At 31.7% G+C, this 19395-nt stretch overlaps 1 protein-coding gene across 2 annotated transcripts in view; it reads left to right on the top strand.

Annotated features, from left to right (window-relative positions):
• The window catches only part of TBC1D32 (TBC1 domain family member 32), a 183862-nt gene that overhangs the window by 157142 nt on the left and 7325 nt on the right, over positions 1 to 19395 (top strand). For both annotated transcript variants that reach the window (XM_069488273.1, XM_069488271.1), the window contains 4 exons: positions 741 to 856; positions 1598 to 1752; positions 8340 to 8480; positions 18636 to 18824. In XM_069488273.1, the coding sequence (XP_069344374.1) occupies positions 741 to 856; positions 1598 to 1752; positions 8340 to 8480; positions 18636 to 18824 (601 nt within the window). The remainder of the gene's footprint in view (positions 1 to 740; positions 857 to 1597; positions 1753 to 8339; positions 8481 to 18635; positions 18825 to 19395) is intronic.

Raw genomic sequence — 19395 nt, 5'->3', positions numbered from 1 at the left:
CTGGCAAAGAGGCTTTCCAAAATGGTGAACAATTAGTAAGGTGTCGAACAAAACAAAAGTACTATCCTTCCTTGAATTACACATAGGTGCATTTAGTGTATGTTTATTTTATTTTTTAAAAAATATAGACATTGACATGAAACAGAATTAATTTCAGATCATTTTAAACAGCTTTTTCATCCATACAAATAACAAATAAAATATTTGCAAGTTGTCACTGTACAGGATTGCCCCATGTCTAACCACCTGACCCTTGTTCACTGAGTACCAGTAGTGCTCCAGTCACTATAACAATCAAAAATGGTCCCATAAATTTCCAAAGTGGTCCCTTCATTTAGGAACATTAGACTGGATGAACTCTAAAGTTACTTCTGTACTTAAGATTCTGTAAAACTAACCTGTTGATATTGCATGTTTTAGATTAAATTCAGAAAAAAAATGCTTATATTTTACTCAGCCACAGGGTATCATCATTTTGTTTTCTCATTACTGTTTCATCTTCCTTTAAGTTACCAGATGTATACTGCTAATCCAAATATATCATAACCATTAGGAGCATATATGGAGAGTTAACCTTTCCTGAGTGCTATATTTAAAATAGTTATGCTAAAAGCAGAAATTTGAAAACATACAACCTTGAGATCTCAAGCAGAATATACTTTGATGGATTTCAAAAAATGAATATGCAATGCAAGGCCTGATATTTTTTGTTTTATATGTTTTGTGGGCTTTTAACATAGGTATGGCAAGTTCCTCAACTTGTTCAAAGATGGTGCAGAAAACGATCTTACCTTGGTTTTAAAGCACTGTGAAAGATTCCTGAAACAACAGCAAGATTCTATAAAATCTTCTCTTCATATCCTTTTTGAGTAGATTCATAATAGTTGAACTTGCTTCATGTATTTTTCATAATTCTTTGGTGAGATACCTTGACACATTTATAGTAAAATAAGCTATGTTAGTGATTTGTTATAATATATTCTTACTGTATTTTCTGTATTTTTAAATGTGCATTTTATTGAGTTTTAATCATTAGATTCAGTCTTATTCATTGAATCTTAAACTCAATAAAATTATTAGAATGTATTTTCAGACATAATAGGTTTCACAAATTCAGAGTAAGGCTGTTACTTTTTGTTTTCCATATCCGTTTATTATTTGATTTGAATTGGTTATCTTTCAAAAATGAGGTTTGAGTTGAAGAAAAATATGTATACAAACCATTTGCATTACTGGATTCTAAAAATGTGTAGACTTTATTATGCTTGGTTATGTTAGTCCCTTAGCAGATATCCTCAAATACAGAAAGGATGGTACGATTTTGTTAAGCACAAGAACAAGTGTATTTTCACAAAGCAGGTAGCTGTCTCTTACGTTGCTATTGCCATTGACCTCTACTGGACATGTAAGCAAAGAGTACATTAAAACAGTAATTATGTAAGTGATTCCTTTTTCATTAATAAAGATTAATTTTACTTCAGTAGCTTCTATGTGGTTGAAAACTCAGTGAGGACTAAGTGTCATCAGTATCTCTTTCCTGATAGGGATAATGGAAATGAATATAATATTATAAGATTTCCTTAACTGTGTTTTTCAGTCTGCCTACAAGGGAGTTATGCTGGCCATGACTGGTTTGTATCTTCTCTGTTCATGATAATGTTGGGGGACAAAGAGAAAACAATCCAATTTCTTCAGCAGTTCTCCAGGCTTTTGACCTCTGCTTTCCTTTGGTTGCCAAGACTACACATTTCCGTAAGACTTTTTAGTCTGTTTTTAGAAGAGGGTTTGAAATTTTAAGGAACATCATATTTAAATTCACTGGAATATTATTTTATTTGTACAGGGCTCTAATAATTTATATTTGTTTTTCTAACTGAATGCTTTTTGACGTAATCTCTTTGAAGATGTAAATTTGACATTTTCTCAAATACTTGATGTCTTACCTAATAGTAACTGAATGAAAGATTAATGATCATAGAAGCATTTTCATGAAGTAGAAACATGATAATGAAATAGAAGCTTAAATTACTAAATTTTAAACTTGTTTATAAGTAATATGAGTTAAATTCTGTATGTGAATAAAGGACTATTGAATGGATATTTTTTATTGTTGCTTTATTAGAATTTCTTGGTTAAATTACAGTATAAGAAAATCATTAAGTAGAAATAATAGCTATATTTCTGCAGGAAAAAAACACTCATTTTATATACATTTTAGAAATCTACAGAGTTTTTATTAAGGTATTATAATGTATTTTGAAAGATTTTACTGATCTTGTGAGATCTCATAAGGAGAAAACTGCCAACTATATCAGCTATGCTAATACTTCCCAAACATTTTCCATGACATGTTGCATTTTAATAGTGAAATCACATCACACTCAAGGAGGATAAGTTAAGGGGACTGGCTGGTAGCTATGTGGTGTTAGATGAAAACATTTATTAAGTGTTTTTTACTATATATATTTATAAGGAAAATAATTCAACAGGGTATACATTAAATACTGAACTTTCATAATTTTATAAATAGAAATTTATATAGCTTGAAATAGCTGTATGCAATTACTGAAAAAGACTTTCCAATTGTTTCTCTTCACCATAATGAGAAATTTTGCTACTATGAATTGAAGGAAAGAAATGGCAAAAAAGTATGTACTGGTTTTTCTCCAATCAACGGAACTGTTTTCCTGCTGTTCAAGAGAATTTCAGCAATGTCATTTCTTTAAATTGTACTTGAAGAATGTAAAAATCTTACAGTTTTTCCACTCTTCCGTTTACAAATGGAATGTTGAAAATCTTTTGATAACGGGTACAGATTTTGAGTCCAATCATTCATTTTCCTGTCAAATATTTTAAAATGATACCCACACTCTGCTTGTCTTAACAGTTCTATTTTAGTGTTCAGATTAAGACATGGTCTAAACATCACCAGTGAATCATGTTAAACCATAGTTCTCTTAAGTTGCATTTCTACTTTGAACCTATAAACCTTTTAATAATACATTTTTTATAACATCAGCAATCTTGTGTTCTGATAGCATTTCTTCCCATAAAACTGAAAACAGGCAGATTCTAGCAGCTTAGATTTTATTTGACTTATTTTGATAGCATCATTTAATATGGAATATAGATCTATGAATGGAATGGAGCGACATCAGTTTTCAGAATGAACTCTTGATATAAAGCCTTGACATCTTTCTATTGGTGCAGCTATACTGTCAGTGAAGACTTGCACAGTACCTCCCACATCATCATTTTTTCTTTTGAAGTACAAATACATCAAGTTGAATGCTTTATTACCAGTAGTTTGTTTTAATGCTTTTTTGTAAAACAAATAACATTCTGTTTGGATTCCTCAACAGGAATTCTATCTGGAGTTGTTAGCTATGTGTTGTTACTAATATCTATACAGTCACTGCTCTGTGGTATAAATGTTTTTGATTTAATCTTTTGAATTGGTGTTTGTTCTATGCTACTTGGTAGTGCATTGAATAATATTCTTTTTTTTTTTTTTTTTTTTTTTTTTTGAGACAGAGTCTCACTCTGTTGCCAGGCTAGAGTGAGTGCCGTGGCGTCAGCCTAGCTCACAGCAACCTCAAACTCCTGAACTCAAGCGATCCTCCTGTCTCAGCCTCCCGAGTAGCTGGGACTACAGGCATGCGCCACCATGCCCGGCTAATTTTTTCTATATATATTTTTAGCTGTCCATATAATTTCTTTCTATTTTTAGTAGAGATGGGGTCTCGCTCTTGCTCAGGCTGGTCTCGAACTCCTGAGCTCAAACGATCCGCCCACCTCGGCCTCCCAGAGTGCTAGGATTACAGGCGTGAGCCACTGCGCCCGGCCTGAATAATATTCTTAACATATTATATAAAAAGTGATACCTTTTCTGTTTCATTTGTTCCATTGTCTCAAACAGTGTACTGATAGTTTATATGCAAGTTAATAAAATAAGCAAATCTGCAATGTGGTGACAAACACTTTGGCTTTAGCTATTAACAGCAGAAATTTGTCTACGTTTCTTACCTCAGTCTGTTATTGTAATCAGCCTCAATAACCATCAAGCTTTTTCCCCAATCCCACTTTACCCAACACATTACCCTGTTTTGTTTTGTTTTGGTTTTTTTTTACTGTTTTCATGTGGCCTATATCAATTCCTGGTATATTATTTAATTTATGTATTTATTTTCTACAAGGACAGGGTTTTCTGTTTTGTTCTCAGATGTGTCCCAAACTATAGCCTATAGTAATCATTCAATAAGTATGTGTTGAGTGTGTGAATTAATATTTAAATAGAAATATGTAAGGCACAGTAAGTGTTTATTCTTTACAAAATATGTTTAAAGATACTAGAATCCCTATGTTCATAAGAATGTTTTAAACAAATTACCTTAAAAAAGTTTAAAAAATAAGCCTAGAATAAGCAAAACAGGAATTAATGAAACATTAGTTTGAAGTTCTTAAAATTTTATAAACTGTGACTGTACTCATATGAGATAAAAATAATTTCAAAAATTTATCCTTTGACAGCATTTAGACCAAAAGAATCCTTTAATGTATTGATTTAAATTATCTTGAGTTATTGTTTTTAAGAAAAAACAAATTTCTAAATGATAAAACAATCATTCTTTATGGAATTTCATCAAGAATCAGAGTTTGGCCAAACGTTAACATTAAAACCACTAATAACATGATAGATTTTTAAAAAGCAAGAAATTATTTTATGTAAGAATACCTAAGCTCAAAGAATAATTTTAATAAAAGTGACTATTGGCCCTGGCTTGGTGGCTCACGCCTGTAATCCTAGCACTCTGGGAGGCCGAGGCGGCTGAATCATTTGAGCTCAGGAGTTCGACACTAGCCTGAGCAAGAGCGAGACCCAGTCTCTACTAAAAAATATATAGAAAGAAATTAGCTGGAGAACTAAAATATACATAGAAAAAAATTAGCCAAGCATGGTGGCACATGCCTGTAGTCCCAGCTACTCGGGAGGCTGAGGCAGTAGGATTGCTTGAGACCAGGAATTTGAGGTTGCTGTGAGCTAGGCTGACGCCACGGCACTCATTCTAGCCCGGGCAACAGAGTGAGACTCTGTCTCAAAAAAAAAAAAAAAAAAAAGTGACAATTATACATGCCTTCTCTGTCAATAAAAACATGAAAAAGGAAAACAAATTCAACTGAAATAAAAGCTGGAGTATTTTACATGCACAAACAAAACTCCACTGATGATAAATCAGGCTAAAATAATACTCAAATGAACTGGTATAGTTCAACAGGAAGGTCATGTATTATAATAGTTGCAATATAGGATAGCTACTACAAAGCCTTCTCCTACTCCTCATAAAAAAATAATTACCTGTATCTGAAAGTTTACAAAGTTAAAATTTCTAATGAAATTTAAATATAAATGTATATTTAAATTTTACAGTCATTAGCCTGTCATGGCACACTTGTAACCCGTTTGGAGGGCATCAGGAAAAGTAAGTCATGTGACCAGTGACTTGTAGGAAAGAGGACCAGTGTCAAGACCCCTCCCTTTCTTATATGTGACTTTAAGTCTTATACATATTTGAGCATTCTGTTTTTCTGTTTTTTTTTTTTTTTTCTGAGAGGAGAAAGATTTATGTTTTCTGGAATTATGGAATTAAAGTTTTGAAAAATTTTCAAAATTTTCTGTTCACCCTTATGCATGATGCTCAATTAGCTACGACATTGCTGATAAAGCATAGCCCATCCTTTGCCCATGGATTCCCAGAGGTGGAGGACTGTATTGGATTCGTTTGAATTGATTGGAGAGTTTTAAATCTTTTAAGAGAGTCTTTCTACTTAATTCCATAGCATCATAGAACTAGATTTTTCTCAGTATCAGAAATAAAATGACTCATCAGAACTAGCTATCATGAAAGAAAAAAAAACTAAGACGTCTATGTTTTATTTTTAAGCATAAATTTTAATTTTTAATCACTAAAGTAAAATAAAGTGTGTTGTTTTATAAAGTCCTTCATGTTACTCCCCTTTCTAGTATCTCCCAAGCTCATATTTTTACAGATGATTTTTTTTGCAATTTTATTTTGGCATAGTATATATATTAGTTTATGTGTTACTTAAATGATATGTTAAATGCTGTTATCCTGCATGTGTTCTGCTTACGCCTGTATTCTGGTTAATAGAGTCACTATTCTTTCAGAGAGTTGTGACTAAACAAAATATATCAAAACACTAAAAGTATAGTAAATAATTTATAATTTGATGATTCAGAAGATGCTTTGTTATATTCATGTGACTCAGAACTGTCACTAGTTTTATGAACATTGTTTACTGTAAATTAGAGCTATGAAATGGTAATTAATAGATCAACTAATAAAACTTTTGTTATAAATGAGTTTCCCATTATTACATTATATAGTCATTAGTATCTTGTTGTCATTCAGTCAATATATTGGGCAGCTACTCTATGTAAAGTTTGGTGTTAGGAGCTGTGTTGGTTTCCAAAAAGTATGACATAATTTCTTCCAACAGAATATAATTTATGAGTAGAAGAACTCTTGCCTCATATTAGGGAGTACATTGCATAACAATGGCTTATTTTCTTTGAGAATGTAATTAATCTATTGTATTTATCTCTTATTGGACCTACTGTAAAGGTATTTCCTTGCAACATAGGAAAGATACTATATAAGAATAATTTCCTAAACATGGAACTCATTACTACTATTATACATGAATTTAGAAACTTATTACCTAAGTTTGCATGGAAAATTAAAACATATATGTATGAATTGATTTTTTCTTTTAAATCTATATTAGATTTATTCATTCTACAGTCATTAGTGAAACATTGCATAATTAGCAAAAGATAAATCAGTGGATGGTAATCTCATTCAGTCTATGTTATTTTTAACAACTCAACAGAAAGATTTCTTTTTGTCATAGACATCAATATAAAATTGACTACAAGATGTCCATTTAATGTGTTATCTATGTCTTAATTCATTAATATACAGAATTAATGTTTTTTATATACTATAAGGTATTTCCTGGAGAACCTGTCTTAAAAATACATATTCTCTCTATGTATATTCCTACAAGTATATATTTCCTCAGTGTGAAATAATAAATCATTTATTATGATAAATGATAAAACAGGGAAACCACTGATAAATCAACTTGCTGATTTCAGAAACTTTAATATATAACTCAGATTTGAATCCATAAAAGCATGTCAGCATTGGCAAGAAAGTCTGAATGAAAGAAAGAAATATTCCATATTTTAACTCATATGAGTTTAATTCATTTTAATTTAAAAGTATTAATATTCATCAAAAAAATTTAAAAGTAAGAGTTGGCCAGTAAAGGTAAGAAAATGAAATGCCTTTTTGAAAGTCTCTTAATTATGTAAAGTCTTCAGATCTAATTTGATTATCAATTTTTTATTGATACAATTGCCAGTTGAAGTTTTTCTAGAGATAATTATATCTTCAAGTTTATTATCTTTTTTTAAAAACATTGTGGACAGATGTTGGATTTATAGTAGGAATAATACATTATTGATCATTTGCAATGATAAATTGTATCTAAGAACTAAACTGAAAAAATAACCAACTTTTTTATGAAGAAATTGCTGAAAAATGTGTTTGCAAATATATGTGTGTATATCTTTTTATAATATATAAATATACATATAAACATAGGTAAATATGGGTATAATATGAAAATAAAAATAAATTTTATACAAAATAGTTGTCCTCAGAACCTTGATGGGGATCCATTATGTGTTTTTTCCTAGTTTTAGAAGTGAGTTTCTTATAGAGTTCCCAATTTGGGTTATTATTAATTCAGGTTCAGATTTGAATTAATATCAACATAGAAAAAGGGACTAGACAAATATCTTCAAGAGCTGACAAAGCTAAAACCTTTTAACGTTATAGAACCATCAGCTAAAGCCAAAAATACTAAGCATATTGAAATACACCTAGTATTAAAATGTAAAGCATTTATTACTCATGCACTTACTCATATGTTTATTTATTCTTTCATTCAACACCCTTCTTCATTCTACTGAGATTTAAGTTGCCAAAATTACAAAGTACTAACTTTATTTGTATGTCTTGGGAAGCATACAGTACTGCCTTTATCGAGATTTATTCTTTTTACAGTGTTTAACATTCTGACTTATTAATTTACATAATTATAATATTTGCAGTAACTTATTATGCCAACACATTAATTTTGAAGCAGCAATTCACAGCCAAAGAAAAAGGTTTAGAAAAGTATATGTTTGATTATTTTAAATAATCTGTATATTCATTATTTAATTCTCATTTCTCTCTTTTATGCAGAGGTACCTACCTGTTGACACTGTAGCATCTGGCATCCATCCGGTATATTTTTGCAGCTCACATTATATTGAAATGCTACTGAAAGCTGAGGTGCCACTTGTATTTTCAGCTTTTCACATGTCTGGTTTTGCACCATCACAGGTAATCCATAACGGAGTAGCATTTCTTCAACTCCCATATCTCAGTGTCTTTAAAGAAAATTACATTCTCATCAAATATAGGAAATACATTTAAACTAATAAAAGTGTGTATTGAAATCCCCACACTGGGTTTTATCCTAGGCCTGTTACAATATAGGTTTGCTTTATAGTGATCCCTGGTATTCAAAGTTTCAGCTATTCAGGGCACAGACTTTCTGAAAGTCTATGACATACAGGCTTTTAATGGAGATAATACTTGCTTCATAATGCTAATGTAAGGATTAGCAGATGTAACAGAGGGCAAGAATTCTTAACAACATTGAGTGTTTGGTATGTGAGATACTGAGTCTTATTTAACAAGCCCAGTTGATTAATCTGTGCCTCAGCCTTAGTTTCTGTCATTGGATCTGGGAAGGTTTGATGTTTTTTCTAGGGCCTGGGGATGTGCGGCACACATCCTGTGGTCATATGCAATAGCGTACACAGATGTCCCCCTTTTGTGCATACCAGTCCTTTGTTGGTGGAGGTATGTATTGTTTCTTCACTATGTTGTAATCAGCCTATAATTAATATTTTAAAGTTTAAAGAGTTTTCTGTTTGTGAATTAAATCTTCTCTTCAGGTCAGAGTCTAAGAAGGAAGTAATGCTTAAGCAAAAAATAGAAATACTTCTAAAGCTATAGACTCAGCAAATAACTTTCATTTTATTCTAACAGAATGAAAAGAGTACCTATTTTTCACGTATGAGCGTGTGGTTTTTTCAAAACCAATCACTAATTTAATAGGTGAAAAATTGTTTCTCTTTTTAAAATTTTGTGTATCTTTGAACATTAGCAAGGTAATCTTCGTGTTAATTGCCTACCTGTCTTAGTATGTTTTCTTATTGATTTGTGTATGTTATTTAAAAGTAGAATCGACTATTGAAATCTCTTTGATTCCAGAATTATATACATATTTTACTTACTGAAACTTTATACTATGTCTTTTTTTTCGTTTTTTTAAATTTAATTTATTATTTTTTTAAATTTCAGCATATTATGGGGGTACAAAAGTTTAGGTTACGTATATTGCCCTTGTCCCCCCTCCCCCCAAATCAGAATTTCAAGCGTATCCATCCCCTAGATAGTGCACATCACACTCATTATGTATGTATATACCCATCCCATCCCCGCCCCACATCTGCCTGACACCTAATTAATATTATTCCTAGATGTGCTCTTAGGTGATGATCAGTGAAACCAATTTGATGGTGAGTACATGTGGTGCTTATTTTTCCATTCTTGGGATACTTCACTTAGTAGAATGGGTTCCAGCTCTATCCAGGAAAATACAAGAGGTGCTATATCACCATTATTTCTTATAGCTGAGTAGTACTCCATGGTATACATATATCACATTTTATTAATCCACTCATGTATTGATGGGCACTTGAGTTGTTTCCACATCTTTGCAATTGTGAGTTGTGCTGCTATAAACATTTGAGTGCAGCCGTCTTTTTTATAGAATGTCTTTTGTTCTTTTGGATAGATGCCCAATAATGGGATTGCTGGATCAAATGGTAGGTCTACTTATATCTGTTTAAGGTATCTCCATATTACTTTCCACAGAGGTTGCACTAGTTTGCAGCCCCACCAGCAATGTATGAGTGTTCCTATCTCTCCACATCCATGCCAACATTTATTGTTTTGGGAGTTTTACTCCTCTCCTTTTCTTAAAAAAGTTAATTTAGCTAATTTTACCCCTTGGTTCTTTTACATATACTTTGGAAACAATATTCGGCATTTGAATTTGGAGGAGATTTAGATTGCTATTATGTTAAATTATAAAGTTACTTTGAGAAAAATTATGTTCTTACAATACGCAGTCTTTCCATCTAGGAACATAGTTAAGTTTTTCCATTTGTTTGCTTTGTTACTATATTTTACTAAACTCATATGTTTTTTCTATATAGGTATGGTGCATTTCTCATTAGTTATTGCTAGGTAGTGTAGTTAAGAGATCTTTGTTTCAATTTTATTTTCTCTTTGGTTATTGGTAATAATTAGTAAAGATTTTTTTTTATATTCATTAGGTTGTACATTTTTCCTAGACTTGTGCTGATTTTGTTTATCTTTATAATAATTATTTTTGGTTTATTTTTACTAAATTATTTAGTTCTTCCAAAATAATTCTACATAATAATTGCTTACATGTTTTAGACTTCGATTATTGAGAAATCATCTAGCATTTAATCATTAAGTACCACCAATTTATTGGAGAGAATTATTCCATGTAATGCTATAGAAGAACCCTGATTATCTTGGTTTATAAAGTATTGAATTTTTTTAATTAAGTTGGAATGTTCAATTTTACCAGTTTCCTTTATGGTTAAGATTATCTTGATCTTAGGGCTTAGTTTACCTGTTTATGTGACATATTGATAAATTTCTTAATAGCAAACTATCCTTGCATTTCCTTGGATTTATCCTACTGGAAATCTTTTCCTCTTAATTAGACAGTAGTTTTTCTTGACATTATAATATGCGCTTTTGGATTTATTTTTAGAAGCCCTTATCTAATTTATTACATTTACTTATATGAGGTTATTCTGCTTGTTTTAAACTTCCTGAAGTTAATAAGAAATTTAAATATAGCAAAGAATTGTGCGTAGTAGAAAGGAGCACTCTTCCTTAGCCAATTTTGGCTCTTGCTGTAAATACCTAAAATACTTCTGGGAACCTAGAATCACAAAATTTTCAAGTCTGATTGGAGGCAGTTGCTTAAATATTTACCATAAGCTTGATAATCCATTCTTTCTATTCTTCTAAAAAGCTAAGCCAGGAGTCATATGTTCCTGAGAGTTCCTTTTTGCTATTCTAGTCTTGATTAGTACAATGTGTAATACTTCCACGTATTTATGAGTCCCCAACATATATTCTTTAATTTAAAAATGGGCTTCCAAAGACTATAGGAAAAACTTGAAATACGTCAGGCCCTAATGTATCAATTAGTGATTAAAAGGAGAATATCAATTTGATATATCTTTATCAATTTGATATATATTTATCAGGTTGATATACCTTTGTCAATTTGAAACTGCATACAAGTAATATATTTGTTTAATAACAACCACTGTATTATTTTGGAGCAGTAATGCTATTCTTTTTTCTTAAATTAACATAAAAATGCCTGTTTAATGGTTCCCTATGTGAGCTAATCATTTTATTTTAAGAAACCATATCATTGCTTTGTTGATATTATTTTATTGCTAATTATAAAATATGAAAATCGCTTTAAGTAACTAAATAGGTATATGTGATTAATTATTTGGATACAAATTTTATGTTTCAGAGCTCATTCATTTTGATCTAATTAGGAGCAGTGCTTTTTGAAGTTGTGTATGTTTAGGCATTAAGGGATTGATTAATTAGTGCAGGATTTGTGGACAGGTTACTAAATGAAGTACACAGATCTCTAAAGTAAAAGTAAGCTCAACTAGATTATAAAAATTAAATATAGTAAGAAATGTATATTAGAGTTTCTTTTAGGAATAACAGATTATAAAGAAAATAGAAATTTGAATATATATTCTTGTTATTATAGGAGGAACAAAAAATCACATGTTCTAATTAACTTTTTGACCACTTTTATCCTTTGTTAAAAAAACTTTATTCTATTTTGTTCATTTTCCTGCCTCAGAAGTACCATATATCTTTAAAGATTCATCTGTTATAACTCCTTGGGGTCACCATCCTGCATATCATTGATTATTGTACTGTACTGTTTCAGCAAGTGGGCTAACGTGGATAATCCCCTGGATATAATGTAGAAAAACGTGCTCGTTTTTTCTCATTTGCTGTTTTTTCCCCTTTATTATGAAAGCAGGATTATAGAAAACTATTTTTTGTGACCGTGCTTTTAGAAAATGTAAAATTATATCAATGCAAAGCAGAACTTCAAGACAAGGGATGCCTGTTGTTCACAGTCAGATTCATACATGTGTATGTCCCAGGGTTCTTCTCATGTTGCTACTTGAAAGGATACCTTCTCCCTTCCTGTGAGTCCTTTACTTGTCAGGTCCTTCTCCTTTAACATATGTCCAGTTGGAAACTTTGTGGATCATCTACAAGTAGATGACTCTGCTTTGTGTTTGCATACTGCTTTCGTACCTCTCTTTTAGCAGAAATATTAATACATATCTTACCTTGTGGTATGTTATTTATGTCCTTTATCTTGTTCTTAGTAGTTCAAGACCCTTAAAGGTATTGATATATGTGCCTGACTTCAGGTTCTTTGTGTGTCTGACACAATGTCTTGCATAGAAAAAGTGCAACAAAAATCTTTCTTTATGTTTATAATGGCACTTTGTAGCATAAAGAGTATGTCCTGATCTTGCTTCATTTAAAATCTTAATCTTCATTATGACAGGGTTGATCAGTGGAACGAATTGACTTATTGAGGTCACTCAGACAATAAGGACTTCTCTTGAAACCACTTTGATTCTGAAATTAGTTTTCTTCTGGACTTTACTAATGCTATTTCTATGGTGAAAGAAAATAATACAAAGCCAGAAGAGTTGTTAAAAATAATGTCTTTGAATCATAAAACTTGATCATTTAGAAATCATATCTATTTTAGCTTGAGTATCCATAAGTAATTGTTTTAGCCAAGCTTTTTTTTTTTGTCTTAATATTCGTACAGGATTCTTTGAATATTGTTTTTAAAATCTAGATACAAATAAGAATAATTTACCTTGGATAAGACAGTTATGTGTATCTTAATGTTGCATCTTAATGTCATTTTGCATAAGCTTAAATATGGTTGAAGAGCAAAATTTCCTAGGAAGGCTATGGTACATTTTGATGCATATTGTGCAAATGATTTTCCTTCCTTAAAAGCCTAAAAAGCTATTTAAATGTTTTAAAGTATAATTAGTTCTACACTACACAAACAGTAGTAGTTTACCAAATTAGTTTCACCTTTTTCGTAAATCCATTTCATAAACTAATTGGTAATATTTTTTCAATGAATACAAGGACTCTCTGATTTTGAAAATTAGTACATTTTTAATACTTATAAAAGGGAATTTGGCAATTTCTGGCATAATTACATGTGCATTTACCCGTTAACCCAGCAATCTCATTTATAGAAATCTATCCCAAGAATACGCTGGAAAAAATTTCATATACATAAACATGTTTTTATAGCACTTTTCACAGTACTAAAGGACTAGAAATAATGCAAATGTGTAAGAATAGGGCTGTGCTCGAATAAATTGTGATTTATCTACAGTGGGATCCTATGCAGTTGTAAAATTGGATTTTTAGAAGGAGAGAGGGATGGAGGGTGAACCTATAGAGGAAAATGTACTTAAGAGACATATCAACGAATCAAAATTTTGAATTTGTGATGGGTCTGGTTCACGTACTATTTTTTTCTCCTTTATATATGTTGAAAAATTCCTTAATAAAAAAATATTTTTAAAAAGTACTCCATGTCTGCTTGGACACATACCATTCCCTTTGTCCTGTTAGAATTCCAGACTATTAGCTGATTTGCAGACCATTTTATATTATAAAAATACAAAAGTTATTTGCTTAAGGATAAAAACTGTTACTCCTAGTTCAGCACTCTTCCAGGGAAACAGTGTTTTGAAATTCTTCTATTGCAATTTAGTAATTTTGAAGTATCTTACAAATATAATAACAATAGCAGATAAAATTTCTGCCAAGAGGGGCATATGTTTTAAAAGGATATGTCTGCCTTTTAAATGTGAACTCTATGAGAGCAAGGACTAAATATCTTTTGTCCACTTAAAAATTATAGTAGTACCTGGTATATATTAGGTACTCAATAAATATTTGTTAAATGAATAACATCTGCATCTTTATGATAGAATAACATTTATATAGCACTTTATATTTTCAAAATGCTTTCAGTTATAGTCTCTCATTTTTCCTCCTCTAAATTTCCCATGTGATGGAAAAAATAGTTGTTATTTCCATTTAGTAGAAGAAAAATACAGTGTATGGGAAACAATGCTTGAATGTATATAAGTGCCAGGAAATTGCAACTGCATTAGAAACTATGTATAATAATGAACTAATTGCAAATTTTAGGTGACTTTCTTTTAACCAATATAGATGATGGACAGAAGATATGACCCCTTATTTTTGTCTAACCAGTTACTCCTGAAACTGATAATTGAATGGGAACTGCTTTCTCTGGCTGTGGGAATCATTTGTATTTATTTTCACTGTTCAATTGTTTCTCCTTCTTCATTTATCCAGAGACTCTAATTTTCATTAATACCGCATGGCCATAAGTTGACTGACATTAATAGCTGTAGCAAAGAACAGAGACGGAGAATCTGAGAGCAGTGCAATAGGAAATTAGAAGAGTTGCTTCTAATTAAAATACTACTGACCACGTTAAACTGCCTAGTCAAGTGGGAGCAAGAGATATTTCCTCCCCAGTCCAGTAGAGCCATGTTACATGGATTTTCTGGGGCAGGTGGCAACAATGGTGGTTTGTTGATCTATACTCTGCATGCCAACATACTCTCCGGGTTCAAATTTGGGGAAAAAATTCTCTTAATGCCAAGTGAACAATAAAGTTGGGACCAAGGAGAATTTAATATATCCTGCATGTTGACAAATATTGGGAATTCAAATATTCTGACTCAATATTGAATTAAATTTTTAGGCTCTATGGAAAGATTTTAGAACATAATAGAAGATAAGCATTATTATACTTATAAAGGAAAATCTTATACCTGAAAAGAGAATTACAATAACAAAAAAAATTTAGGTGGCCATACAATTGGCATTATCAATAATAAAAGAAGAAATATGACCAGAAGGTGAGACAAAAAGATATGACCCTAATGGCTAAAAATTAAAAAGTTAATTGTTGATATGGGTAATAATGTATAAAAAATAAAAGTTCAGTAATACCCTCTGGTATAGGCTGAATTGTGTCCCCCAGAATTCACATGTTGAAGTCCTAATTCCCAGTCCCTCAGAATGTGACAATATTTGAAGACAGGGCCTTTAAAGAAGTAATGAAGTTAAAATGAGGTCATTAGTTTGGACCCTAATTCAATAGGACTAGTGGGTGTCCTAGGAAATTTGGACACAGACATGTACCAAGGGAAGCCCGTAGGAGGAAATAGGGAGAAGACAGCTATCTACAAGCCAAGAAGAAAGGCCTCAGAAGAAACCAGCCCTGCTAACAGCTTGACGTGGGACTCCGCCACAAGAGGGAGAAAATTTTTGTTGTTGAAGCCACCCAATGGGTGGTTCTCTGTTACACCAGCCCTAGCAAACTAATATACCATGTTAAAGTCAGTTAAAAGCAGAATCAGCATGCCGAAAAGTTGAATCAAGGATATGTAAAAAAAAAAAAAAATTAGAACCTATTCAAGAAAGTATTTTTAGAAGGACAAAATGATAAAACAAAAAAGGGAAATTTGTATGTCTTCTATACCCATGACAGATTGTGGTAAGCCATCATATCTGTTCCCTTTTCCTTACCTGCCCCCCCCCCCACCAAGAGAACTTTGAGACTAAAGAGGAGAGGTTCAATGAAGGCTATCTTTCTTTAATGGTAAAATAATTTGTAAATCATAAATGAAAATTAAAATATTAGAAATTGCATTAGTTTCTTTATGACTGCAGTAACAAATACCATGGACTGATTGTCTAAAAATCTTCTGCACAGCAAAAGAAATAATCAACAGAATAAACAACCTGCAGAATGGGAAAAAAATATTCACAAACTATACATCTGACAAAGGTACTAATATCCAGAATCTAACAGGAACTCAGATGAGTAAGAAAAAAAAAAAAAAATCCCATTTAAAAAGTGGGCAAATAACATGAACAGACTTTTTTTTGAAAAAAGAGATACAAACAGCCAACAAACATATGAAAAAATGCTCAACATCACTAATCATCACAGAAATGCAAATTAAAACCACACTGAGATACCACCTTAACCCAGGCAGAATAGCCATTATTAAAAAATCAAAACACAATAGCTATTGGCATGGATGCAGTCAAAAGATAATGCTTATACATTGTTGGTGGGAATGTAAATGGAAAACAGTATGGAGATTTCTTAACTAAAAGGTACATTTATCTTTCAATCCAGCAATCCACTAATGAATATCTACCCAGAGGAAAAGAAGTCATTCTACAAAAAGGACATATACAATGATGTTTATCAGAGCATAATTTCACATTAGCAAAGATATGGGATCAACCTAAGTGCCCATCAACCAAGGAGTAGATAAAGAAAATGTGGTGTGTATACAAGGACTCTCCAGAAAGTATCCAGCCATTATTAATATAACAAGAACAGTTACATGGCTGAATACTTTCTGGACTGCCCTCATACACCATGGAATATTACTTGCTCATCCATAAAAAAAGAATGAAATTCTGTATTTTACAGCAACTTCATTGGAGCTGGAGGCCATTATCCTAAGTAATCAAGAATGGAAAACCAAATACCACATGTCCTCACTTATAAGTGGGCACTAAGGTACGGGTATCCAGGGTCATATAGAGTAGTACATGGACATTGGACACTCAGAAGGTGGGAGGCTAGGTGGAGGTTGAGAAAATAAAAATTACCTATTAGGTGCAAGGTACACTATTTGGGTGGTGGGTGTACCAAACATCACCACTGTACAATTCATCCATGTAATCAAAAACCATTTGTATACCCCTAAATCCACTGACATTTGAAAACTGCACACACACATATACACACACCAGAAGCTCATGGTCTGCAGGGTTTAGCAGAAACCCTTAGAGTGAAAGCTAGCTGTAGTGCTTACATGCTTCACTGTGTTCCTGTTTTCACTTTGTTTTGGGCCTCCAAATGCAATGCAGTAATTGATTTAAAATTTTTTTTTACAAAAGTGGCTTATCCAGAGTTCCATTTCTGTAAAGGAATAGGTCAAACATGCTACAGAGTTTGACTTAGATAAATTTTGAATATAGGTGTGAAATTTATATTCAATTCCATATTATTTTGTTAAACTATAAATAAACTTCATTAAAATGTCAAAAAACATAAATAAATACATTTTCTCACATTCTGGAGGCCAAAAGTCTAAAATCAAAATATTAACAAGGTTGTGTTCACGCTAAAGTTGCTAGGGAAAGAACTGTTTCATGCTTCTCTCCTAGCCTCTGGTAGTCTTAGGTGTTCCTTGGCTTATAGATGCATCACTTCAGTCTTCCGTCTTCATGGGGTGGTCTCCATGTGTCTTTTCATTGTCTTCCTGCGATGTGTTTGTGTCCATATTTCCCCTTTTTATAAAGACACCGGTCATGTTGGATTAGGGCTCACCCTAATGACTTTATTTTAACTTGATTTCCTATTTTTCAAATAAGGTCACCTTCTGAGGTGCTTGACATTGGGGCTTTGACATACCTGGGGGAAGTGGGACTCAATTTGACCCAAAGCATTAATGATTCAAAATGTTAACAATGTTAGTAATTTCTATGACATCGTTACTGGTTTTTTCCCTTCAACTTTTCTGTTTTCCACAGTGGGCCTGCATTACTTTTGCAAGCTAAACAAATGTTACTCAAAAAATAAATTATTTAATAAAGAAGCAAAAAAGCTCTTTTATAAAAGTCTCACTTTTGAAATATTCTCTATATTAGCTCCTAGTTTTTATGTTATATAATTCTGTTTGGTTTAAATTGTTTTCTGATTCAGCACAAGTCCATTTGCATTAATGTAACATTTAGCAATCTGTCATCTGCATAATTGTACATCTGTGATTGTAGGTAGGATAGAAAAAAAACTCTCATCTCTGAATTAAAATAGTCTCTTAGCATTTGTTATCTGTAGAGAGCAGATTGGTGTTATGGGTAAGAGGAGGACAGTGTGTATAAAGAAGACATTCAGCAATAGGTATATGAGTTGTGTGAACACTATCAGTTATACTAAGTCCTGAATCCTAAGGCCATGAAAGTTTTTACAAATTAAGCAAATAGGGGAAGCATCCTTGTTAGGATTCCATGAAGAATGTCTTTCAATTTTGATTAAATGCTAAGGTTTTCATTGGTTTTGTGTGAGTTATTGGTTACTGCTTTTTGAAAGTCAAATGTGGCTTAATAAGCTTTTTAATGAACTACTTTTTTTTTTTTTTTAAGATTTGCCTGCAGTGGATAACTCAGTGTTTTTGGAATTATTTAGATTGGATAGAAATCTGCCACTATATTGCTACTTGTGTTTTCCTTGGTCCTGATTATCAAGTATATATCTGTATAGCTATATTCAAACATCTACAACAAGACATTCTACAGCACACACAGACTCAAGATCTGCAAGTTTTCCTGAAAGTAAGTATGTTTATATATAGGGAAAAATATTAGGAGTTAATATATAACTTTGGTTGTTTAATATCAGCTACTTTTTTAGACACTGGACCAATCCTACAAAAAACCCTGAGAGGTAGGTGCTATTATCATCCTCATTTTAAAGGGAAGGGAACTGAGGCACAGAGTTAAATAACTTAAACAAAACTATACAGCCAGAGTGGAGCTGGGATATAAAATTAAGCTGTATAGAGCTAGAAGTTTGCTCTTAATCACTATGCTGTGCTAAAAATAATTTTTTTAAATATTCCTATGTCTTATTTGGTCAATAAAGTTGAATTTATTGTGTTAGTGCAGAAATTTGATACTTTTTAAAAACATTTAATGTAATTTCCTATACCTTAATTTTTTATAATATTTTTCTAAGATTCCACTTGTATAAAAGGTTTTCATGAAAGATTAATCTGTGTTATCACACCTTTTAAACAATTATGATATATGTATTTATATTTTAAAACAAAATATAATTGCTTGCTTTCTCAATCACATTAATGTGACTTTTGAAGTTCTGGACTTTAGGAAGTACGTGATATAA

This window comes from Eulemur rufifrons, chromosome 15, assembly GCF_041146395.1.
Source record: "Eulemur rufifrons isolate Redbay chromosome 15, OSU_ERuf_1, whole genome shotgun sequence".
In the NCBI taxonomy this organism is placed as follows: domain Eukaryota; kingdom Metazoa; phylum Chordata; class Mammalia; order Primates; family Lemuridae; genus Eulemur; species Eulemur rufifrons.
This window is presented reverse-complemented; position numbering and strand designations above follow the sequence as displayed.